The following is a 25,890-nucleotide window of genomic DNA, read 5'->3' on the forward strand; positions in this document are numbered from 1 at the left end:
CTGGGCTTTCACTTGGTCACTTGGCACAGTTAAGGGAATCTGGGTTAGATGGTGAAGAGAACGTTCAAAGAGCAGATGTGCGCCGGACGCAGTGGCTCGTGCCTGTAATCCTAGCACTTTAGAAGGCTGAGGCGGGCAGATCACGGGGTTCGAGACCAGCCTGACCAACATGGTGAAACCTCGTCTCTACAAAAGTTAGCCGGGTGTGGTGGTGGCGGGCGCCTGTAATCCCAGCTACTCGGGAGTCTGAGGCAGGAGAATCACTTGAACCCGGGAGGCCATTGCACTCCAGCCTGGGCAACAGAGCAAGAAGGGCTGGATGCACAAAGAAAGTCATACTTTTTGCTGTTGGTGTTGATATGTAACTTTCCTCTTTCCGCCCATAGCAAGCAAATTTGTTGCTGACATTTAACATGTGCTTGGATGATTGGAGGCCAAACATCTCTTGTAGGCAAGAAAGTCGATGGCAGATCCTTGCGAGCAGCTCATACTGGGATACCCAAAATGGGAGCACTTTCCCTTTTGTCTGTGCTGGGAAGTGCTTCGATTTTGGGGTGTCCCTGTTTGAGTAGGGCATCACGAACCATCCTGCTTCAAGGGAGCCTGCGGGTCTGGCTGCAGCTTCGCCTCCGGCCTGGAGTTCCGGGCCTTCTGCTCTGCGGGGTACCAGTCTGTATGTTCCTTTTTACATAATAAAAATTGGTGTATTCTGGGGTGGCAGGATCCAGGGTTCACCTGCAGATGAGCAGGGCAGGAAAAGCTTGATGGGTTGTCGGGAATCTGGTAGTTGGCCTTAAAGGGGGAATTAATTTGGGGCCCTGTTCCTGGATTTGGTAGGCAGCCTGGATGTAAGGCTGAAGTGCGTTTGGCCAGAGCATGGGCTGGAGTGCTTTCACCCTGCTATACGGACAATGCCAGTCTCACTTTTCCTAACTTTTAAGAATAAAATGAATAAACTTTTATGAATAAACTTAATAAACTTTTAAGAACAACAACACCACGTTATGTTTCTGGTCTGTTGGGCTCAAGTATTCCTCCGCCACACAAGTTGCTGGGATTACAGGCATGAGCCTGAAGCTGGCTTGAAGCCTAAAGCTTACTTTACCACCCCCAAGTACATTGCATAAAAATATTTGTCAGGATTTTGTGCTTCCCTTCTACCCCTGCTAGAACTGGGAGTTATGCTCTTTGAAATTAAAATAACTACCCAGGCTGGAGTGCAGTGGCACCATCACAGCTCCCTGCACCCCCGAGCTCCCTGGATCAAAAGATCTCCCGTATAAGCCACCCCCTCACCCCACCCTTAGCAGCTGGCACCAGGAGTGTGCCCCCATGCTCCACCATTTAGTAGAGACTTGGGTTTCATACATTTGCCAGCTTGGTCTGAAACTTGTGGGGAATCAAGACATCCCTCCTTTAGTAGAGATGGGGCTTTACCGTCTTTCCCTGGGTGGCCTGTGTGAGCCACAGTGCCAGGCCTAAGTTCATTTTTGGAAGGTTTTTTTTGTTTGAGACAGCCTACTTCTCTCAGGCTGGAGTGCAATGGTGCAATCTTGGCTCTTGGCTCACTGCAACCTGCCTCAGCCTCCTGATTAGCTGGGATTACAGGCATGAGCCACCATGCCCAGCTAATTTTTCAATTTTTTTAGTAGAGACAGGGTTTCTCCATGTTGGCCAGGCTGGTCTTGAACTCCTGACACCAGATGATCCACTCGCCTCGGCTCCCAAAGTACTGGGATTACAGGTTTGAGCCGCCGCACCCAGCATTTATTTGAGTTTCTTAAGCTTGTTGAGGGTTTGGACTGTACAGCCAGTGCGGGGGTAGGTGGGGGTGGTTTGTAAGCAGGGCTGTTTGCTTCAGAAGCAGCTGTGGAAACAGGACTGAATTCAGGCATACAAAGAATACTGGGTAAATAACTTTTTTTTTTTTTTTTTTTTTTGAGACGGAGTCTCGCTGTGTCACCCAGGCTGGAGTGCAGTGGCCCGATCTCGGCTCACTGCAAGCTCCGCCTCCCGGGTTTACGCCATTCTCCTGCCTCAGCCTCCGAGTAGCTGGGACTACAGGCGCCCGCCACCACGCCCGGCTAGTTTTTTGTATTTTTAGTAGAGACGGGGTTTCACCATGTTAGCCAGGATGGTCTCGATCTCCTGACTTCGTGATCCACCCGCCTCGGCCTCCCAAAGTGCTGGGATTACAGGCTTGAGCCACCGCGCCCGGCCTTTTTTTTTGTATTTCTTAATAGAGACGGGGTTTCACCGTGATAGCCAGGATGGTCTCGATCTCCTGACCTCGTGATCCGCCCGTCTCGGCCTCCCAAAGTGCTGGGATTACAGGCTTGAGCCACCGCGCCCGGCCGGGTAAATAACTTTTTTAAAACTTTTTTTGAAATTTAGAGAGAGGATCCCACTATGTTGCCCAATCTGGTCTTGAAACCTAAACAGTCTCTTACCCTAAAGCGCTGGGATTGCAGAAAGAGCTTAAGGCACAGTTTTACGTGGTAATGATGGGCCATTTGTAGTTTTTTTCATCCAGGCTGGAATGTAGTGGTTCCGTCGAGCTAGGTGTAGCCTCCACTCCCCGGACTCCGGCATTCCTCTTTCCTCAGCTCCAGTAGCTGGGTGTCCGCGTGAATACCCCTTCTGGGCTAATTTTTTTGTGTTCAGGCGGCACCTTACTAGGTTCCCCAGGTTGCTGTAGAAATTCTTGGGCTTGTAAAGAGCTGGAATTACAGACGTGAGCTGTTGCACCTGGCCAGTGGGACAATCGTCCACAGAACTGAGTATCTGATCTCCGGAGCTGTAAGGTCACCTTTTCTGAAATCGCCTACATTTCTGGTCTGTAGCTCTCGCGCATGGGCTGAGCACGGCATGGCGACGTGATTTCCCACCAGGCACTGACATAGTTTCAAGTTTCTTAGTTCGAATTCCCAGTAATGGGAATATAGATTTCTGTGTGTTGAAATGGGAATATGGATTTCTTTTTTGTATTTTTTAGATGGAGTCTTGCTCTGTCACCAGGCTGGAGTGCTGTGCCACAATCTCAGTTCACTGCAGCCTCGGCCTCCCAGTTCAAGTGATTCCCCTGCCTCAGCTTCCAGAGTGGCTGGGACTACAGGCGCCCTCTACCATGCCCTGCTAATTTTTTGTGTTTTAGTAGAGATGGGGTTTCACTATGAGATTCACCAGGAGATTCTTGATCTCCTGACCTTGTGATTCACCCGCCTTGGCCCCCCAAAGTGCTGAGATTACAAGCATAAGCCACCTGCACCTGGCCAAGGGAATATGGATTTATTTTTCTTTTCTTTTGCTTTTTTTTTGAGACAGTGTCTTGCTCTGTCGCCCAGGCTGGAGTGCAATGGCGTGATCTCTGCTCACTGCAACCTCCGCCTCCTGGGTTCAAGCGATTCTTCTGCCTCAGCCTCAACCACCAGGCCTAGCTAATTTTTATATTTATAATAGAGACGGGGCTTCACCGTATTGGCTAGGATGGTCTTGATCTCTTGACCTCGTGATCCGCCTGCCTCGGGCTCCCAAAGTGCTGGAATTACCGGCATGAGCCACCGTGCCCAGCCAGGAATATAGATTTCTATAGAATAAAATAGGGAGGTTATTTCTTCCCCCCTCCCTTTTTTTTCCCCAAGATGGGGTCTCACTATGTTGTCCAGGCTGGTCTCAACTCCTGGGCTTGAGATACTCCTGCCTCAGCCTCCCAAAATGCTGGGATTACAGGCAGAAAATCTGTTTCACTAGTAGGTTGGTTGTGTGTGTGTGTGTATATATGTGTGTGTGTATATATATATATGTGTATATATATATTCATGCCTTTTATTAACTCATACACAATTTTATTCTGGTTTGTTGAAACAGTAAGTCAGATAACATTGCCACAATGTTGAAATGGTTTGCCATGAACACTCCCAACGCCTTCATCTGAAGGCAAGTCATTTTGCCATTGTCATTCACCTGGTAGTATTTCAGGACGGCCAGCCTGACTCTCTTGTTGTTTTTGGGAGTGGTGAAAAACTTCTGCCTTTTCTTAGCACCACCACAAAGTCTCAAGAGGAGACTGTTCCTGAATGTTGTCGTCAGTCTTTGCTGATCAGTAAGAATTCCTTCCTTATCCTGGATCTTGTCCTTTACAACCTCAAGGGCGATGGTCTTCCCTGTAAGGGTTTTCACGAAAATCTGCATTTTGGTGGTGGCGCCACCACTGCAGACAGAGGATAGAAACGGAAGAGCACCCTGCCAGCCCATGGGCTTTCTCCGGTTCTGTGTTTTTTTTGTTGTTGGTTTTTTTTTTTGAGATGGAGTCTGGCTGTGTTGCCCAGGCTGGAGTGCAGTGGCACGATCTCAGCTCACTGCAACCTCTGCATCTCGGGTTCAAATGATTCTCCTGCTTCAGCCTCCTGAGTAACTGGGACTACAGGCGCCCACCACCACGCCCAGCTATTTTTTTTGAGACAAGGTCTTGCTCTGTCACCTAGTCTGGAGTGCAGTGACACGATCTCGGCTCACGGCAACCTCCACTTCCTGGGTTCAAGCAATTCTCCTACCTCAGTCTCCCAAGTAACTGGGATTACAGGCATGCGCCATCACGCCCAGCTAATTCTATATTTTTAGTAGAGATGAGGTTTCTCCATGTTGGTCAGGCTGGTCTTGAACTCCCAACCTCAGGTGATCTGCCCTCCTTAGCCTCCCAAAGTGCTGGGATTACAGGCATGAGCCACCGCACCTGGCATTTTTTTTTTTTTTTTTTTTCTGAGACAGTCTCGCTCTGCCACCCAGGCTGGAGTTCAGTGGCGTGATCTCGGTTCACTGCAACCTCTGCCTCCCAGGTGCAAGCGATTCTCCTGCCTCAGCCTCCCCAACAGCTGGGACTACAGGTGCATACCACCACACCCAGCTCATTTTTTGTATTTTTATTAGAGATGGGGTTTCACCGTGTTAGCCAGGATGGCATTGATCTCTTGACCTTGTGATCCGCCCACCTTGGCCTCCCAAAGTGCTGGAATTACAGACATGAGCCACTGCGCCCGGCCTAATTTCAGTATCTTTAGTAGGGTTCACCATGTTGGCCAGGCTGGTCTCGAACTCCTGACCTCAGCTGATCTGCCTGCCTCAGCCTCCGAAAGTGTTTGGATTACAGGCGTGAGCCACCGCACCTGGTGGGCTCTGTATTTTTGTTGAAAGCACAGTGTGTAATAGGTTACGGCTAGCCTACACGTGGCCTTGTAGGTGTCAGATTTTGGCAGGGCCCAGTGAATTCCAGGCAGGGGGCCATCCTGACATGCCTGCCACGTTAAGATTTCCGGAATTATCCCCTCCAGCAAGGGAGGGTCAGGGCTGTTGGCATAACAAGCATTCTGAGGGTTAGCTTGCATACGAGTCTCTTCCCAAATGCTGAGTGCCCCATGTATCCTGTGACATTTGAGAATAGGCTTTCCTCAACTTGGCACAGTATGCCTTTGGACTAAGTGCTTTGTCCTGTGCGTTCCTTACTGGATGTTGGCATGCATTTCTATTGTCGTCCACTAGATGGCAGTGGCACCCACCCCAGAGCTCAAATATTACTATCCTGATGCAGCCAGGGCTTGGCAGGGCTGGTGGCCCTCTGAGGGCCCCTACTGGCCATTTTTCCCGGGCACCTTCTGTTGCCCAGGCTGGGGCGCAGTGGTGCAGTTAGAGCTCACTGCAGCCTCGACCTCCTGGGCTCAAGCAATCCTCCCACCTCAGTCCCCGGAGTAGCTGGGACTACAGGCATGTGCTGCTACTCCTGGGTAAATTAATTGTACTAATTAATAGTAGTTGGCTAATTAGTAATAGTGGAGTCTTGCTATGTTGCTTAGGCTGGTCTCGAACTCCTGGACTTAAGCAGCCATCTTGCCTCCGCCTTCGAAAGTATAGGGGTTACAGGCATGAACCACCGCACCTGGCCCCCTGCTGGGCTTTTACCCCTCCTGTTGGGGCCATCAAACCTCTCATAGTTGGTCATCCCTTAAAGCTCCGTCAAAAGTTTCTCTTTTTTTGAGATGGAGTCCCACTGTCACCCAGGCTGGAGTGCAGTGGCACAATCTCGGTTCACTGTAGCCTCCACCTCCCGGGTTCAAGCGATTCTCCTGCCTCAGCCTCCCGAGTAGCTGGGACTACAGGCGCCCGCCACCACACCTGGCTAATTTCTTTTACTTTTAGTAGAGATGGGGTTTCACCATCTTGGCCAGGCTGATCTTGAACTCCTGACCTCATGATCCCCCCGCCTCGGCCTCCCAAAGTGCTGGGTGCTGGGATTACAGACATGAGCCACTACGTCCGGCCAGCTCCGTCAAACATTAATTTGATCCCAAGCAGAGGGACTTTTGACTTTTTTTTTTTTTTTTTTTGAGACGGAGTCTCGCTCTGTCACCCAGGCTGGAGTGTAGTGGCACGATCTCAGCTCACTGCAAGCTCTGCCTCCCGGGTCCATGCCATTCTCCTGCCTCAGCCTCCCTAGTTGTTGGGACTACAGGCGTGCGCCACCACGCCTGGCTAATTTTTTGTATTTTTTAGGAGAGATGGGGTTTCACCGTATTAGCCAGGATGGTCTCGATCTCCTGACCTCGTGATCCGCCCACCTTGGCCTCCCAAAGTGCTGGGATTACAGACATGAGCCACCGCACCCAGCCAGCTCCGTCAAACATTAATTTGATCTCAGGCAGAGGGACTTTTGATCTTAATCTGCATGAGTCTGTCTCTAGGAAGGAGCCTGATCATTATGCTGTGGGGGGTGACGACCCCCTCCCGTCTTCGTCTGTCCAGATCTCAGGGGGAGAGCCAGCAGACAGGACCATTCAGCAGCCAATGTCCAAATAAGGTTTTGTGACTCGAAGCGCTGCCAACCTACTGTGGGTCATTTTATTCAGGTCCATCCCAAATAACCTGTGGACACAAGAGTTGATATTATTCCAGCCCCACAACTGTGGCATTCAGTTAATAAGCCTTAAGTATCTATTGTGCAGTGTCGTGGTAAGACCATTCCATGATCCTCCAGAAATTCCACCCAACGCTGCTGGAAAGTAGGCTTATCGCGTGCTACACACAAGTCCCCAAGCTGTGTTAACTTGCATAATTTTTTTTTTTTTAAGATTTTTTTTTTTTTTTTTGGAGACAGAGTCTCTCTCTGTTGCCCAGGCTGGAGTGCCTTGGCACCATTTCGGCTCCCTGCAAGTTTCGCCTCCTTATTTCACGCCATTCTCCTGCCTCAGCCTCCCCAGTAGCTGGGACTACAGGCTCCCACCACCACTCCCGGCTAATTTTTTGTATTTTTAGTAGAGACGGGGTTTCACCGTGTTAGCCAGGAAGGTCTTGATCTCCTGACCTTGTGATCTGCCCGCCTCGGCCTCCCAAAGTGCTGGGATTACAGGCGTGAGCCACTGCACCCGTCCATAATTTTTTTTTTTTTTTCAAGACTGAGTCTTGCTGTGTCACCCAGGCTGGAGTGGGGTGGTGCGATCTCGGCTCACTGCAACCTCTACCTCCCATGTTCAAGGGATCCTCCCACCTCAGCCTCCCTAGTAGCTGGGACTACAGGTGCGTGCTACCATGCCCAGCTAATTTTTGTATTTTTAGCAGAGACAGGGATTCACCACGTTGGCCAGGCTGGTCTGGAACTCCTGACCTCAAGTGATCTGCTTATCTTGGCCTCCCAAAGTGCTGGATTACAGGTGTGAGCCACCACACCTGGCCAACTCAAAATTTATCATAGCCTTATGAAGATGCAACTATGGTCTCCATTTTTGTCTCCATTTCTTTTTTCTTTCTCAAAGATGGAGTCTTGCTCTGTTGCTCAGGCTGGAGTGCAGTGGCATGATCTCGGCTCACTGCAACCTCCACCTCCCAGCTTCAAGCGATTATCCTGCCTCAGCCTCCCAAGTAGCTGGGATTACAGGCACGTGCCACCATGCCCGGGTAATTTTTGTATACAGCCACCCTCTCCCAGCCGTAAGTTTTTGTATTTATAGTAAAGATGTGGTTTCACTATGTTGGCCAGGCTGGTCTTGAACTCCTGGCCTCAAGTGATTTGCCTGCCTTGGCCTTTTTTTTCTTGTTTTCTTTCTTTCTTTTTTTTTTTTTTTGAGACAGAGTCGCACTCTGTCGTCAGGCCAGAGTGCAGTAGCACGATCTCGGCTCACTGCAACCTCTGCCTCCCGGGTTCAAGCGATTCTCCTGCCTCAGCCTCCTGAGTAGCTGGGATTACAGGCACACACCACCATGCCCAGCTACTTTTTGTATTTTTAGTAGATGGGGTTTCACCATGTTGGCCAGGATGGTCTCGATCGATTGACCTCATGATCCTCCCGCCTCAGCCTCTCAAAGTGCTGGGATTACAGGCATGAACCACCGCGCCCGGCCAACCTATATTTTCTTGAGACAAGTTCTTGCCTGGTCACCCAGGCTGGAGTGCAGTGGCGTAATCATGGCTCGCTGCAGCCTCGAACTCCTGGGCTCAAACAGTCCTCCCACCTCAGCCCCCTGAGTAACTGGGACTAGAGGTGTGTGCCTCCACACCTGGTGTTTTTGTGTGTGTGTGTGTGTGTGTGTATGTGTGTAGAGATGGGATTTTGCCATGTTGCCCAGGCTGGTCTCAAATTCCTGAGCTCAGGCAATTTTCCCACATCAGCCTGTCAAAGTACTGGGATTACAGGCGCCATCCCCTTTACCCAGCCTAAACTTTGATTGCATCACTGCACTCCGGCCTGGGCGACAGCAGGATCCCATCTAAAAAAAAAAAAAAAAAGCAATTGGAATTTGAACCCAGGCAGAGTAATTCTAGATTCTCACTGGAATTACAGTGACCTCCAGTGCAATCGGCAAGCCACGATGGTCCCCTTCGACAGACAAGGGAAATCATCCAAGGTCACACAGCCGATAGACGACATAGGTCATATTTGGCCTCATCTGTGTGCCCCCTAATTGCACATACCAGTGCAGAAAGTATTTGTCCATCCAGCTTATCTACCCTCATGCACCCAGCCCAATGTCCAGCCTCCTCCAGAAAGAACTGGTCATCATCCCTCACCAGAGAACTCGGAGCTTGCAGCCAGGATGGTTCAGCCGCTTGCAAAGCAGTCGGACACCTGTGTCCCCTAGGGCGTTGTTGGTCAGATAAAGCTCGGTCAAGGTCTGGTTGATCCCCAGGGTGAAGTAAAGATTCTTACAAGCCTTGGCCGTGAGGCCACAGCTATCCAGCCTGGTGAAGATAAGGAGTCGGTTAAGGTAAACATCAGGTGCTACTTATGTTATTTGGAGTAGCCCAGGCTGGAGTACAGTGGTGAGATTTCAGCTCACTGCAACCTCCGCCTCCCAGGTTCAAGTGATTCTCCTGCCTCAGCCTCCCGAGTACCTGGGATTACAGGCGTGCACCACCACGCCTGGCTAATTTTTGTATCCTTTTATTTTGTTTTGTTTGAGACAGAGGCTCACTCCGTTGCCCAGGCTGGAATGCAGTGGCGCGATCTCAGCTCACTGCAACTTCCACCTCCTGGATTCAAGCTATTCCACCCACCTTGGCTTCCCAAAGTGCTGGGATTATAGGCATGAGCCACCACGCCCAGCCTCAGTAACATTTTAAAAAATTATCTGGGCTAGATGGTGTACTCCTGTAATCCCAGCTATTCGGGAGGCTGAGGCAGGAGAATTGCTTGAACCTGGGAGGTGGAGATTGCAGTGAGCCGAGATCGTGCCAGTACACTCCAGGGTGACAGAGTGAGACCCTGTTTTTATTTTTGTTTTTTTTTTTTTAAAAAAAACCAATCCCAAATAAACTAGATGATGCCTCATCCCATTCTTTTTTTATTTTTATTTTTTCAGACGGAGTCTCGCTCTGTCGCCCAGCCTGGAGTGCAGTGGCCGGATCTCAGCTCACTGCAAGCTCCGCCTCCCGGGTTCACGCCATTCTCCTGCCTCAGCCTCCCGAGTAGCTGGGACTACAGGCGCCCGTCATAGCGCCCGGCTAGTTTTTTGTATTTTTTAGTAGAGACAGGGTTTCACCGGGTTAGCCGGCATGGTCTCGATCTCCTGACCTCGTGATCCACCCATCTCGGCCTCCCAAAGTGCTGTGATTACAGGCTTGAGCCACCGCACCCAGCGCCTCATCCCATTCTTAATCCTTCAGATTAGGGCTACAGCTGGCCTGGCAGAAAGGTGAGGGCGAAAGTCACAACATTTGATTGGAATTTACAGAGTACCAGATTGAATTATTATTTTTTATTTATTTTTTGGAGACAGAGTCTTGCTCTGTCGCCCAGGCTGGAGTGCAGTGGCGCAATCTCCGCTCACTGCAAGCTCTGCCTCCCGGGTTCACGCCATTCTCCTGCCTCAGCCTCCCAAGTAGCTGGGACTACAGGTGCCCGCCACCACGCCCGGCTAATTTTTTTGTATTTTTTAGTAGAGACGGGCTTTCACCATGTTAGCCAGGATGTTCTCGATCTCCTGACATTGTGATCGGCCCGCCTCGGCCTCCCAAAGTGCTGGGATTACAGGCGTGAGCCACCGCGCCCGGCTGATTATTTTTTTTCTCAAGACAGAGTCTTGATCTGTTGCCCAGGCTGGAGTACGATGGTGTGATCTCGGCTCACCGCAACCTCCACCTCCTGGGTTCAAGCGATTCTCCTGCCTCAGCCTCCTGAGTAGCTGGGATTACAGGTGCCCACTACCACACCAGGCTAATCTCTGTATTTTTAATAAAGATGGCCATGTTGGCCAGGTGGTCTCGAACTCCTGACATCATGATCCACCCACCTCAGACTCCCAGAGTGCTGGGATTACAGGCATGAGCCACCGCGCCTGGCCTGAATTATTATTTTTGAGACAGAGTATTGCTCTCTCTCCCAGGCTGGAGTGCAGTGGTGCGATCTTGGCTTACTGTAATCTCGCCTCCTGGGTTCAAGTCATTGTCCTGCCTCAGCCTCCTGAGTAGCTGGGATTACAGGCATGTGGCACCATGCCCAGTGAATTTTTGTATTTTTGTAGAGATGGTGTTTCACCGTGTTGGCCAGGCTGCTGTTGAACTCCTGACCTCAGTTGATCCACCCGCCTGGGCCTCCCAAAGTGCTGGGATTACAGGCATTAAACTACCGTGCCCAGTCTCTTTTTTTTTAATTTTTGAATTTAAACTTTTTTTTTTTTTTGAGACAGAGTTTCACTCTTGTTGCCCAGGCTGGAGTGCGATGGCACGATCTCTGCTCACTGCAACCTCTACCTCCCAGGTACAAGCGATTCTCCTGTCTCAGCCTCCCAAGTAGCTTGGATTACAGGCGTGCGCCACCAGGCCCGGCTATTTTTTTTTTGTATTTAGTAGAGACAGGGTTTCACCATGTTAGGCTGGTCTCGAACTCCTGACCTCAGGTGATCCACCCACTCCGGCTTCCCAAAGTGCTGGGATTACAGGCGTGCGCCACCGCTCACAGCCTTAAATTTTTACAGTTTTAAGTCTGGCAGCATCCCCACATCAGAATAAGTTCAGAGAAACTTCCTGTCTTTTCATTCCACCTCTCTTCTTGCTACCTGAATCTTTCGTAGTGAAGCAGGATAGTTCATAAATAGAAAAATGAAGGATGAGAAAGCGCTTCCACCGTCCAAATGTGACCACCGTCACCCGGTCCCTCCCCAGTGCTCACCACAGTTTCTGGAGTCTGCAGGTGGGATGTTGCAGCCCCTCAGCCAGCAACCACAGGCCCCAGTCTCCCAGGTCGTTGAAACTCAAGTCCAGCTCCCGAAGGTGGTGGTTGACCTGGAGCACCGCAGAAAGACCCTCACAGGCGGCAGAGCCCAGCCGGCAGATGCCCAACCTGCAAAGACAGGATGCTAGGGCAGAGGGGAGGCGTTCCTCCTGCAAACATCTGCTGGGAGGACCCTGTGTCAAGCCCTGTGCTGGTTGCAGACAGAGGGACAGACTCAGTCTCTACCCTTGAGAGACGAAAAAGAAGACAGAAGTAGGAAGACGAGAGGAAGAGAGGAATAAAAGGACAGAAGGAAGCAACTAAGAATCAGGCCAAGCCGGGCACGGTGGCTCACGCCTGTAATCCCAGCACTTTGGGAGGCCGAGGCGGGCGGATCACGAGGTCAGGAGATTGAGATCACAGTGAAACCCCGTCTCTACTAAAAATACAAAAAATTAGCCGGGCGCGGTGGCGGGCGCCTGTAGTCCCAGCTACTCGGGAGGTTGAGCCAGGAGAATGGCGTGAACCCGGGAGGTGGAGCTTGCAGTGAGCCGAGATCGCGCCACTGCACTCCAGCCTGGGCAACAGAACTAGACTCTGTCTTAAAAAAAAAAAAAAAAAAAAGAATCAGGCCAGGTGCCCTGGCTCATGCCTGTCATCCCAGCATCTTGGGAGGCTGAGGCTGGAGGATTCTTTGAGGTCAGGAGTTTGTGACCAGTCTGGACAACCAACAACTTGTTTGTACAAAAAAAGTTTTTTTTCTTTTTGCGATGGAGTTTCCCTCTTGTTGCCCAGGCTGGAGTGTAATGGTGCAATCTCGGCTCACTGCAACCTCTACCTCCCTAGCTCAAGCGATTCTCCTGTCTCAGTCTCCCAGGTAGATGGGATTACAGGCATGTGGCAACATGCCCGGCTAATTTTTGTATTTTTGGTAGAAGCGGAGTTTCACCATGTTGGTCAGGCTGGTTTCAAACTCCTGACCTCAGGTGATCCACCCGCCGCAGCCTCCCATCTACAATTTTTTTTTTTTTTTTTTTTTTTTTTTTTTTTTTTTTGAGACAGAGTCTCGCGATATCGCCCAGGCTGGAGTGCAGTGGCACGATCTCGGCTCACTGCAACCTCTGCCTCCTGTGTTCTAGTGATTCTCTTGCCTCAGCCTTCTGAGTAGCTGCGACTACAGGCGCATACCACCATGCCCAGCTAATTTTTGTATTTTTAGTAGAGATGGGGTTTCACCATGTTGGCCAGGATGGTCTCAATCGCTTGACCTCGTGATCCGCCCTCCTCAGCCTCCCAAAGTGCTGGGATTACAGGCATGAGCCACTGTGCCCAGCCGCATGTGTGATTTTTTTTTTGTTTTTTGCTGGTGCCTTGATAAAAAAAAAATACACAAAATGTGTATTTTTGAGCATCTCTACCCACGTCTTGTACTAGTCACTAGGAGATACAGTGGGCATAGCTCCTACGCTTGTGGATGCCACCACACACACATATACACGAATGACAATTTTTTTTCTTTGAGATGGAGTCTCACTCTTGTCATCCAGGCTGGAGTGCGGTGGCACAATCTCAGCTCACTGCAACCTCCGGCTTCCAGGTTCAAGCAATTCTTCTGCCTCAGCCTCCTGGGTACCTGGACATCAGGCATCTGCCACCATGCCCGGCTAATTTTTATATGTTTAGTAGAGACGGGGTTTCACCATGTTGGCCAGGCTAGTCTTGAACTCCTGACCTCAGGTCATCCTCCCACCTTGGCCTCCCAAAGTGCTGGGATTACAGGCATCAGCCGCGTGTGTGATTTTTTGTTGTTGTTTTTTGCTGGTGCCTTGATAAAAAAATACACAAAATGTGTATTTTTTAGCACCTCTACCCACGTCTTGTACTAGTCACTGGGAGATACAGTGGGCATAGCTCCTACACTTGTGGAATGCCACCACACACACATACACGAATTACAAATTTTTTTTTTTTTTTTGAGATGGAGTCTCTCTCTGCCGCCCAGGCTGGAGTGCAGTGGCGCAATCTCAGCTCACTGCAACCTCTGGCTCCCGGATTCAAGCAATTCTTCTGCCTAAGCCTGCTGGGTACCTGGATGTCAGGCGTCCGCCACCACGTCTGGCTAATTTTTATATTTATAGTAGAGACAGGGTTTCACCATGTTGGCCAGGCTAGTCTTGAACTCCTGACCTCAGGCCATCCTCCCACCTTGGCCTCCCAATGTGCTGAGATTACAGGCAGGAGCCACCTCACCCAGCCTTCAAATTTCAATAAATGATGCTGAGGGGAAGTATGAGGTCATGTAGGATCATCAATCTAGGAAGCCAGATCTTAGCTAGGGATTAGAAAAGGTGTCCAGTTGGGTGTAATGGGTCACACCTGTAATCCCAGCACTTTGGGAGGCCAAGGCCAGAGGATCTCTTAAGGCCAGGAGTTTGACACCAGCCTAGGCAACAAATAGAGACCTTGTCCCTACAAAAAATAAGTAAAAATTGGCCGGGCACGGTAGCTCACACCTGTAATCCCAGCACTTTGGGAGGCCGAGATGGGCAGATCACGAGGTCAGGAGATCGAGACCATCCTGGCTAACACGGTGAAACCCCATCTACTAAAAATACAAAAATTAGCCGGACGTGGTGGCGAGCACCTGTAGTCCCAGTTACTCGAGAGGCTGAGGCAGGAGAATGGCGTGAACCCGGGAGTTGGAGCTTGCAGTGAGCCGAGGTGGCGCCACTGCACTCCAGCCCAGGCGACAGAGCAAGACTCCGTCTCAAAAAAAAAAAAAAAGGAAACATTGGCCAGGTGTGGTGGCGTGTGCCTGCAGTCCCAGCTACTCAGGAGCCTGAGATGGGAGGATGGCTTCAGCCCAGGAGGTCGAGGGTACAGTGAAATATGATCACACCTCTGCACTCCAGTACTGGCGACAGAGCAAGACCCTGTCTCAAAGAAATACAAAGTAAAGAGTGTTCAGAAGAAAAATTGAACTTCTCTGGGCAAAGAGGGGACAGAGAGCAGAAGGCATGCCAGGGAACAAGAATTGCTTGTGCAAAGGGCCGTGTGTCAGAAAAATCCCTTTTTTTTTTTTTTTTTTTTGAGGTGGAATTTTGCTCTTGTTGCCCAGGCTGGAGTGCAATGATGCGATCTCAGCTCACCACAACCTCCACCTCCTGGGTTCAAGTGATTCTCCTGCCTCAGCCTCCTGAGTAGCTGGGATTATAGGCATGCACCACAATGCCTGGCTAATTTTCTCTTTTTAGTAGAGACAGGCTCTTTCACCATGTTGGTCAGGCTGGTCTCGAACTCCTGACCTCAGGTGATCCTCCCGCCTTGGCCTTCCAAAGTGCTGGAATTAACAGGTGTCAGCCACTGTGCCTGGCCAGAAAAATCCTTTTAAAAAAACTAAGGTAGGCTGGGTGCAGTGGCTCATGCCTGTAATCCCAGCACTTTGGGAGGCCAAGGCGGGCAGATCATGAGGTCAGGAGATCGAGACCATCCTGGCTAACACGATGAAACCACATCTTTACTAAAAATACAAAAAACTAGCTGGGCATGGGGGCGGGCACCTGTAATCTCAGGTACTTGGGAGGCCGAGGCAGGAGAATTGCTTGAACCTGGGAGGTGGAGGTTGCAATGAGCCGAGATCGCGCCATTGCACTCCAGCCTGGGTGACAAAGTGGAACTCTGTCTCAAAAAAAAAAAAAAAAAAAAAGGCTGATGTAGTAGCTAGAGTTTAGGAGCAGAGGCAACCTGGCTTCCGTGATCCCAGGTGAGAGGGCTGCGTTCATGGTTTGGGACTCCTAGCGTGGTGAGCAAAACGGGACTCACCGGAGGGTCTGGAGCTTGCACGTGGGATGCCTGAGGCTCTCACACAGCAGCAGCACCCCGGGGTCCCCCAGCTCATTCAGGCTCAGGTCCAGCTCTCTCAGGCTGTGGTTCACACTGAGAGTTGAGGCCAGCTCTTCACAGGCGGCAGCAGTGAGGTGGCAGATCTTCAGCCTGCACAAAGTCCAATTCAACAAGCATTATGGAGGCTTGCTTGCTCTTTTTTTTTTGAGACAGAGTCTCACTCTGTTGCCCAGGCTGGAGTGCAGTGGTGCAATGTCAGCTCACTGCAACCTCCACCTCCCGTGTTCAAGCGATTCTCCTGCCTCAGCCTCCCAAATAGCTGGGACTACAGGAGTGTGGCATCACGCCTGGCTAGGTTTTGGACTTTTAGTAGAGACAGGGTTTCTCGCCATGTTGGCCAGGGTGGTCTCGAACTCCTGATCTTGGGTGACACGCCTGCCTCAGCCTCTCAAAGGACTGGGATTACAGGCGTGAACCACTGTGTCCAAGCCCCCGGTCTTAGCAGTAATGCATTTTCAGACAACCCAATTTAAAAATGGGCAAAAGGGCCGGGCGTGGTGGCTCACACATATAATCCCAGCACTTTGAGAGGCTGAGGCGGGCGGATCACCTGAGGTCGGGAGTTCAAGACCAGCCTGAGCAACATGGAAAAACCCCATCTCTACTAAAAATACAAAATTAGACTGGGCACAGTGGCTCATGCCTGTAATCCCAGCACTTTGGGAGGCCGAGGCAGGTGGATCACCTGAGGTTGGGAGATCGAGACCATTCTGGCTAACACGGTGAAACCCAGTCTCTACTAAAAATACAAAAAATTAGCTGGGCGTGGTGGCACATGCCTGTCATCCCAGCTACTCGGGAGGCTGAGGCAGGAGAATCACTCGAACCTGGTAGGCAGAGGTTGCCGTGAGCTAAGATCGTCCATTGCACTCCAGCCTGGGCAACAAAAGTGAAACTCCATCTCAAAAATAAATAAATAAAAATAAATGAGCAAAAGGCTTGAATACACATTTCTTCAAGGAAGGTGTTCAAATGGCCAACAAGCACCTGAAAAGATGCTCAATCTCAGTAATCACTGGGGAAATACAAATCAAAACCGCGAGATAGCATCTCATACCCATTAGGATGCCTACTATTAAAAATAAATAGACTCCAGTCGGGCGTGGTGGCTCACACCTGTAATCCCAGCACTTTGGGAGGTGGGCAGATCATGAGGTCAGGAGATTGAGACCATCCTGGCTAACACGGTGAAACCCCGTCTGTACTAAAAATACAAAAAAAAGAAATTAGCCAGGCATGGTGGTGGGTGCCTGTAGTCCCAGCTACTCTGGAGGCTGAGGCAGGAGAATGACGTGAACCCAGGAGGCAGAGGTTGCAGCAAGCTGAGATCACGCCACAGCACTCCAGCCTGGGCGACACAGCAAGACTCCGTCTCAAAACAAAAAAAAAAGCAACTAAAAATAAATAGAAACCTGTAATCCTAGCACTTTGGGCGGCCGAGGCGGGCGGATCACCTGAGGTCAGGAGTTTGAGACAGCCTGGCCAACATGGTGAAACCCTATCTCTACTAAAAATGCAAAAAAACTAGCTGGGCGTGGTGGTGGGTGCCTGTAATCCCAGCTACTTGGGAGGCTGAGGCAGGAGAATTGCTTGAACCTGGGAGGTGAAGGTTGCAGTGAGCTGAGATTGCGCCATTGCACTGCAGCCTAGCCTGGGTGACAGAGCGACTTTTTCTTAAAGAGAAAAAAAAAAAAGGGAGAAAATAGGCCGGCCACAGTGGGTCATGACTATAATCCCAGCACTTTGGGAGGTCGAGGTGGGCGAATCACCTGAGGTCAGAAGTTCAAGAGCAGTCTGACCAACATGGTGAAGCCCTGTCTCTACTGAAAATACAACAATTGGCTGGCGTGACAGGCATCTGTAATCCTAGCTACTCGGGAGGCTGAGGCACAAGAATCGTTGAACCTGGGAGGTGGAGATTGCAGTGAGCTGAGATGGAGTGCCACTGTACTCCAGCCTGGGCCACGGGGCGAGACTCTGTCTCAAAAAAAAAAAAAAAAAAAAGGGTAATAAATAATAAGTGCTAGCTGGGTGCCATGGCGGTGGCTCACACTTGTAATCCCAGCACTTTGGGAGGCTGAGGCGGGAGGACTGGTTGATCCCAGGAGTTCCAGACCAGCCTGGTCAACATGGCCAACATGGTGAAACCCTGTCTCTGTTTAAAAAATAAAAGGAAACAAAAAGAAAAATTAGATTGGCGTGGTAGCATGCACCTGTAGTCCCAGCTACTTGGGAGGCTGAGGCAGGAGGATTGCTTGAGCCCCAGAGGTCGAGGCTTCAGAAAGTTGATATCACACCACTGCACTCAAGCTTTTGTGAGTCAATGAGACCCTGTCTCAAAAAAAAAAAAAAGTTCAAGATGGTTCCTGCAAATCAGACTGGGACAGAACAAGAAACAAAACTGGGGAAGATGGTACATTTTATGTTGCATGTATTTGACCACAATTACATTTACTTTTTATTTTATTATATATTTTTTGAGACAGGGTCTCACCCTGTCACCCAGGCTGGGGTACAGTGGCTTGATCACAGCTCACTGCAGCCTTGGCCTCCAAGGCTCCTGAATACCTGGGACTCCAGGCACATACCACCCACCCCAGCTAATTATGTTTATTTTTTTGTAGAGATGAAGTCTCACTGGTTCCCAGGCTGCTCCTGAGCTCCTGTGCTCAAGTTATTCCAGAGGGTTGTGATTACAGGCGTGAGCCACTGCGCCCGGCCCTTCTGAATAGTTTTGATCCACAGTTGATGAAATTCACGAATGCAGAACCCATGGACACAGAGGGCTGACTGTGCCTCATTGGCATGAAGTACTTTCGTGGTATCGGGCAACCATCACTGCCATCCATCTCTGGAACTTTTTCTTTCTTTTTTTTTTGAGACGGAGTTTCGCTTTTTTTTTTTTTTCCGAGACAGAGTCTCGCTCTGTCACCCAGGCTGGAGTGCAGTGGTCGGATCTTGGCTCACTGCAAGCTCCGCCTCCCGGGTTTACGCCATTCTCCTGCCTCAGCCTCCCGAGTAGCTGGGACTACAGGCGCCCGCCACCACTCCCGGCTAGTTTTTTTTGTATTTTTTAGTAGAGACGGGGTTTCACCGTGTTAGCCAGGATGGTCTCGATCTCCTGACCTTGTGATCCGCCCGTCTCGGCCTCCCAAAGTGCTGGGATTACAGGCTTGAGCCACCGCGCCCGGCCGGAGTTTCACTTTTGTTGCCCAGACTGGAGTGCAATGGCACGATGTTGGCTCACCGCAACCTCCACCTCCCAGGTTCAAGCGATTCTCCTGCCTCAGCCTCCCGAGTAGCTGGGATTACAGGCATGCACCACCACGCCCAGCTAATTTTGTATTTTTAGTAGAGACGGGGCTTCTCTGTGTTGGTCAAGCTGGTCTCAAACTCCAGACCTCAGGTGATTCGCCCGCCTCGGCCTCCCAAAGTGCTGGGATTACAGGTGTGAGCCACCACACCCGGCCCATCTCTGGAACTTCTTCATCTTCCTAAATGGAACCTCTGTTCCTGTTAAATGGTAACTCCCCATTTCCTCCTCTTCTAGGCCCTGGCAGCTACCATTCTATTTTGTTTTTTGAGATGGAGCCTCATTCTGTCACCATGGCTGGAGTGCAGTGGTGTGATCTTGGCTCACTGCAACTTCTGCCTCCCAGCTTCAAGTGATTCTCTTGCCTCAGCCCCCTGAGTAGCTGTGATTACAGGCATGTGCCATCACACCTGGCTAATTTTTATATCTTTAGTAGAGACGGGGTTTCGCCATGTTGGCCAGGCTGGTCTCAAACTCCTGACCTCAGATGATGTGCCCTCTTCGGCCTCCCAAAGTGCTGGGATGACAGGTGTGAGCTGCTGCACCCAACCTGTGGATGCATTTTTTTTTTTTTTTTTTTTTTTTTTTTTTTTTTTGAGACGGAGTCTCGCTCTGTCACCCAGGCTGGAGTGCAGTGGCCGGATCTCAGCTCACTGCAAGCTCCGCCTCCCAGGTTCCCGCCATTCTCCTGCCTCAGCCTCCCGAGTAGCTGGGACCACAGGCGCCCGCCACCTCGCCCGGCTAGTTTTTTGTATTTTTTAGTAGAGACGGGGTTTCACCGTGTTAACCAGGATGGTCTCGATCTCCCGACCTCGTGATCCGCCCGTCTCGGCCTCCCAAAGTGCTGGGATTACAGGCTTGAGCCACCGCGCCCGGCCTGGATGCATTTTTATACCGTCATTCAATATGAAGAGATTTTCCATTTTATTACAGTTGACCCCAGGAAGAACTCACCACAAAGTCCGTAGTCTGCAGACTGGGTGCCTCAGTCCCTGGCACAGTAACCTCAGGCCCAAATCCTCCAGTGCATTTCCTGTCAGGTCCAACTCAACCAGATGTGGGTTGGTGCTGAGCACAGAAGCCAACTCTTGACAAGCCCCGGACTCCAGCTGACACTTCCTCAACCTTGGGAGGAAAGAGGTTGAAGGGGGTGCCATCTTTTCTGTGTCCTGATCACTCATGCCCCAGCCTGTTTATCTTATTATTTAGGAAAAGGTTCTTGCTCTGTCACCCAGGGTGAAGTTCAGCGGCGTGATATCAACTCAGTGAAGCCTCGACCTCCAGGCTCATGTGATCCTCCTGCCTCAGCCTCCTGAGTAACTGGAATACATGTGTGCACCACCATACCTGCCTAATTTTTTTTTTTTTTTTTTTTTTTTGAGGTGGAGTCTCGCTCTGTCACCCAGGCTGGAGTACAGTGGCGTGATCTTTTCTCACTGCAACCTCCACCTCCTGGGTTCAAGTGATTCTCATACCTCAGTCTCTCGAGTAGCTGGGATTACAGGCTGGACTACAGGTGCCCGCCACCACACCCAGCTAATTTTTGCATTTTTAGTAGAGATGGGGTTTCACCATGTTGGCCAGGCTGGTCTCGAACTCCTGACCTCAGGTGATCTGCCCACCTTGGCCTCCCAAAGTGCTGGGATTACAGGCGTGAACCACTGCTCCTGGCCTATACCTGGCTGATTAAAAAAAAAAATTGTAGGTCGGGTGCAGTGGCTCACGCCTGTAATTCCAGCACTTTGGGAAGCTAAGATTGGTGGATCATTTGAGGTCAGGAGTTCAAGACCAGCCTGGTCAACATGGGGAAACCCCATCTCTACTAAAAGTACAAAAATGTTAGCTGGGTATGGTGGTGGGTGCCTGTAATCTCAGCTACTTGGGAGGCTGAGGCAGGAGAATCACTTGAACCCAGGAGGTGGAGGTTGCAGTGAGCTGAGATCACGCCACTGCACTCCAGCCTGGGTGACATAGCAAGACCCCGTCTCCGGGGAGAAAAAGAAAAGGTGGGGGATGGCCCCAGGGACTCTTCCTCATGTGGAATCCATAGTCAGAGGAGGGCAGAAGGAGGTCCTCTAAAGAGCCTAGAGTCTAGGGCCAGGGTCTTAGGTCATGGGGTTAAGGGCCAGCCCTGATTTAAAGGTGGAGATTTGAGGATTACCAGCATTGTGTGGTATTTCATGCCCCAGGAGACAATGAGCTTAAGAAGTTGCTCCCGGGGATAGAGACTCACTGAATCATCTGCAGCCTGCATTGGGGATGCCGCAGGCCCTCGCAAAGCAGCATCATGCCTGGGAATCCAACACCATTGCCACTGAGATCCATCCTTGTTAAATTCTTATTGGCTATGAGAGCTGCAGAGAGGTCCTCACAGGCTGAGCTGGAGATGCGGCACCTCTTCAGTCTGGGGTGGAAAAGAGAAGGAGCTGGTCATGTCCTTTGCACCAGTTTTGTGGATTATTTTCTTTTGTTTTTTTTTTTTTTTCCTGAGACAGAGTCTCTCTGCCACCCAGGCTGGAGTGCAGTGGCACAATCTCGGCTCACCATAACCTCTGCCTTCTGGGTTGAAGCGATTTTCCTGCCTTGGCCTCTTGAGTAGCTGGGATTACAGTCGTGTGCCACCACACCTGGCTAATTTTTGTATTTTTAGTAGAGATGGGGTTTCACCATGTTGGCCAGGCTGGTCTTGAACTCCCGACCTCAGGTGATCCACCCGCCTCGACCTCCCAAAGTACTGGGATTACAGGTGTGAGCCACCGTGTGCGATGGCATTTTACTCTGTTTTCTAGGCTGGAGTGCAGTGGCGCCATCATGACTCACTGGGGCCTAAACCTTCTGGGCTCAAGCAACCTCCCACGTCAGTGTCCTGAGTAGCTAGGACAACAGGTGCACACCACCACGTCCAGCTATTTTTTTTTAAGAGTTTATCGCCAGGCGTGGTGCCTCACGCCTGTAATCCCAGCATTTTGGGAGGCTGAACAGGGTGGATCACCTGAGGTGAGGAGTTCAAGACCAGCCTGGCCAACATGGCAAAACCCTGTCTCTACGAAAGAAATACAAAAAAATTAGTCGAGTGTGGTGGCGGGCACCTATAATTCCAGCTACTCAGGAGGCTGAGGCAGGAGAATCGCTTGAACCTGGGAGGCGGACGTTGCAGTGAGCTGAGATCGTGCCATTGCACTCCAGCCTGAGAAACAAGAGCAAGACACTGTCTCCAAAAAAAAAAAAAAAAGAAAGAAAAGAAAAAAATATTTATCTTTTAGCTGAGAGAGTTTATTTTTAATATATTTTTAATATATTTTTTGAGGCAGAGTCTCGCTCTTGTTGCCCAGACTGGAGTGCAGTGGTGTGATCTTAGCTCACTGCAATCTCCACCTCCTGGGTTCAAGCAATTCTCCTGCCTCTGCCTCCCAAGAAACTGGGATTACAGGTGCCCAGCACCATGCCTGACTAATTTTTGTATTTTTTAGTAGAGATGGGATGGGGTTTCTCCATGTTGGCCAGGCTGGTCTTGAACTCTTGGACTCAAGTGATCCTCCCACCTCGGCCTCCCAAAGTGCTGGCAGAGTGCTGGGAAAGTGTGAGCCATCATACCTGGCCAATATGTTTGTTTCAAAATATATTGTATATGATAAATTTTACCTGTCATGGAAAGCAACAAGAATAATACGAAATATTTTGTTACTTTGCAGTCAAATACACTCACAAAGTTTGCCCTTAAAGAAATTCAAGGTCGGCTGGGTGCGGTGGCTCAAGCCTGTAATCCCAGCACTTTGGGAGGCCGAGACGGGCGGATCACGAGGTCAGGAGATCAAGACCATCCTGGCTAACATGGTGAAACCCCCTCTCTACTAAAAAAATACAAAAAACTAGCCAGGCGAGGTGGCAGGCGCCTGTAGTCCCAGCTACTCGGGAGGCTGAGGCAGGAGAATGGCGTGAACCCGGGAGGCGGAGCTTGCAGTGAGCGGAGATCCGGCCACTGCACTCCAGCCTGGGCGACACAGTGAGACTCCGTCTCAAAAAAAAAAAAAAAAAAAAAACAGAAATTCAAGGTCGTGTGCGGTGGCTCAAGCCTGTAATCCCAGCACTTTGGGAGGCCGAGGTGGGTAGACTACCTGAGGTCAGGAGTTTATGACCAGCCTGGCCAATGCAGTGAAATCCTATCTCTACTAAAAACACTAAAATTAGCTAGGTGTGGTGGTGCACCCCTGTAGTCCCAGCTACTCGGGAGACTGAGGCAGGAGAATTGCTTGAACCCAGGAAGCAGAGGTTGCAGTGAGTCGAGATCGTGTCACTGCACTCCAGCCCAGGCTACAGAGCAAGACTATCTCAAAAAATAAAAAATAAAAAAAAATTTGGCTAGGCACAGTGACTCACACCTGTAATCTCAACAGTTAAGGAGGCTGAGGAGGGAGGAACACTTGAGGCCAGGAGTTTGAGACCAGTGTGGGCAACATGGTGAAACCCCATCCCTCCAAAAAAATATAAAAATTAGCTGGGTGTGGTTGCACACGCTTGTTTTCCCAGCTACTCGTGATGCTGGGGAAAGAGGACCACTTGAGTCCAAAATTTTGGGGTTGCAGTGAGCCATGATTGTGCCACTGCACTCCAGCCTGGGTGACAGAGCATATCAGTGTCTCAAAAATTAAAAAAAAAAAAAGTGGTGACCCACACAGCAGGATGACCACATGAAAACAGAAGGCAGTGATCTGCAGACCCAGGACAGAGGCCTCAGAAGAACTTAACCTGCCCACAGCTTGGTCTTGGACTTCCAGCACCCCCACAACCTGCCTTGAGAAAATACATTTATGGGGTGAAGCCACCCAGTCTTTGGCACCTTTTTTTTTTCTTCCCCTGAGACGGGGTCTCACCATATCACCCAGGCTGGAATGCAGTGGCACGATCCCGGCTCACTGCAACCTCCGCCTCCCAGGTTCAAGCGATTCTCCCGCCTCAGCCTCCCAAGCAGCTGGGATGACAGCCCTCCTAATTTTTGTATTTTTCGTAGAGATGGCATTTTGCCATGTTGGCCAGGCTGGTCTCAAACTCCTGACTTCAAGTGATCTGCCCACCTTATCAATATGCTAAGATTACAGGCGTGAACCACCGCACCCAGCTTTATGGTACTTTTTTATGGCAGCCGTAGCCAATGAATACACCATCCCGTGATAGAACCTTTGTGACCAAGCCCCATGAGAGGCCACGGTGGGGACCACCTGAAACCCCCAGACCAGCCTGCACTCACCTCAGGTTCTGAAGTTTGCAGCTGGGGTGTCTGAGTCCTTGACAGAGAAGCTTCACCCCCCGGCTGCCCAGGGCATTCCGGTACAGAGACAGCTCTACCAGGTTTGGATTGGTGCATAGGGCCGCTGCCAGATGTTCACTGTAGGCGTCCAGCAGAACGGTCCTCTCTGGTCTGCTTGAAGGAAAGACAGGCCACTTTCTGGTGTTACTGGGTGCTTGACAACGATGGCCTTTGCATGTCATTTTACCATTTATGAAGCATGCTATCTTTTTTTTTTTTTTTTTTGAGACAGAGTTTTGCTCTTGTTGGCCAGGCTGGAATGCAATGGTGCCATCTCAGCTCACCGCAACCTCCACCTCCTGGGTTCAAGCGATTCTCCTGCCTCAGCCTCCAGAGTAGCTGGGATTACAGGCATGAGCCACCACGCCCAGGTAATTTTGTATTTTTAGTAGAGATGGGGTTTCACCGTCTTGGCCAGGCTGATCTCGTATTCCTGACCTCAGGTGATCCGCCCGCCTCCCAAAGTGCTGGGATTAGGGGCGTGAGCCACCATGTCCGGCCAAAGCATGCTATCTTTTAACTTTTTTTTTTTTTTTTTTTTTTTGAGGGCCTTGCCCTGTTGTCTAGGCTGGAGTGCATGGTGAGATCATGGTTCACTGCAGGCTCGACCTCCCGGGCTTAAGCAATCCTCCCGCCTCAGCCTCCTGAGAAGCTGGGGCTACAGGTGTACACCATCATGCCCAGCTAATTTATTTTATATTTTTGGAGACGGGGATCTCATTATGTTGTCCAGGCTGCACCTGACTCTGTCTGAAACTCCTAATCATTAATTAGTTGGTTTACTTGTTTCTTTATTATCTGTCTCCGTTCTCATTGGGATGCGTGCTCTCTTGGGAGCATTGGCTTATTCACACAGTCTTCTGTCTACAGAACAGTGTTGGGTCCACAGATAAAAGGGACATAGAGGCTGGGTGTGGTGGCTCACACCTATAATCCCAGCATTTTGGGAGGCTGAGGCCAAGAATTCAAGACCAGCCTGGCCAACATGGTGATACCCCGTCTCTACTAAAAAATACGAAAATTAGCTGGGTGTGGCGGCACACTCCTGTGGTCCCGGCTACTCGGGAGGCTGAGACACGCAAGGGGGAGGTTGCAGTGAGCTGAGATCGTGCCACTGCAGTTCAGCCTTGGTGACAGAGCCAGACTCTCTCAAGAAAAAGGGACTTAGTAATATTTGTTGATTGAATAAATTCTCCCGGACATCAACCTCAATTTAGTCCCAGTGGGTGGTGTTTAGTCTCAGCTGTGGCACTATTGACACTTCCGGGCCAGAGGGACCGTCCTGTGTACTGCAGGATGTTTGCAGCATTCCTGGCCTTTACCCACTAGATGTCAGTAGTGTTACTTGCTTCCCAGTTGTGGGAAGCGTTACTTGCTTCCCAGCTGTGGGAAGTGTTACTTGCTTCCCACTTGTGACCACCAGAAAACATGTCCCCAGACATGGCCAAATGTCAGAGCAAAATCACCCCTAGCTGAGAGGCACTGGTTAAGAGCATGAACCTCAAGACCAAGGTGGGTGGATCACTTGAGGTCAGGAGTTCAAGACCAGCCTGGCTAACATGGTGAAACCCCGTCTCCACTAAAAATACAAAAATTATGCCGGCATGGTGATGAGCACCTGTAACCCCAGCTACTCAGGAGGCTGAGGCAGGAGAATCGCTTGAACCCGGAAGGCA

At 50.4% G+C, this 25,890-nt stretch overlaps 1 protein-coding gene and 1 pseudogene across 12 annotated transcripts in view; both read right to left on the bottom strand.

Annotated features, from left to right (window-relative positions):
- Positions 1-3,809: 3,809 nt before the first annotated feature.
- On the bottom strand, positions 3,810-4,393 carry LOC135968393 (ubiquitin-ribosomal protein eS31 fusion protein-like; annotated as a pseudogene).
- Positions 4,394-6,170: 1,777 nt separating this feature from the next.
- Positions 6,171-25,890, bottom strand: part of NLRP12 (NLR family pyrin domain containing 12) — a 32,185-nt gene continuing 12,465 nt past the window's right edge. For 3 of the 12 annotated variants that reach the window (XM_074024634.1, XM_045379646.3, XM_074024635.1), the window contains exons 4-10: positions 24,155-24,328; positions 21,143-21,313; positions 19,864-20,034; positions 15,516-15,686; positions 11,652-11,822; positions 9,053-9,223; positions 6,171-6,912 (exon numbers count right to left, since the gene is read on the bottom strand). In XM_074024634.1, the coding sequence (XP_073880735.1) occupies positions 6,825-6,912; positions 9,053-9,223; positions 11,652-11,822; positions 15,516-15,686; positions 19,864-20,034; positions 21,143-21,313; positions 24,155-24,328 (1,117 nt within the window). In that variant the 3' untranslated portion in view covers positions 6,171-6,824. Of the gene's footprint in view, positions 6,913-8,544; positions 8,752-9,052; positions 9,224-11,651; positions 11,823-15,515; positions 15,687-19,863; positions 20,035-21,142; positions 21,314-24,154; positions 24,329-25,890 lie in introns of those variants that run through there. The other 9 variants (XM_074024636.1, XM_045379647.3, XM_074024637.1 and 6 more) reach the window with 7 other exon arrangements.

Source organism: Macaca fascicularis, chromosome 19 (genome assembly GCF_037993035.2).
Source record: "Macaca fascicularis isolate 582-1 chromosome 19, T2T-MFA8v1.1".
NCBI classification, from domain to species: domain Eukaryota; kingdom Metazoa; phylum Chordata; class Mammalia; order Primates; family Cercopithecidae; genus Macaca; species Macaca fascicularis.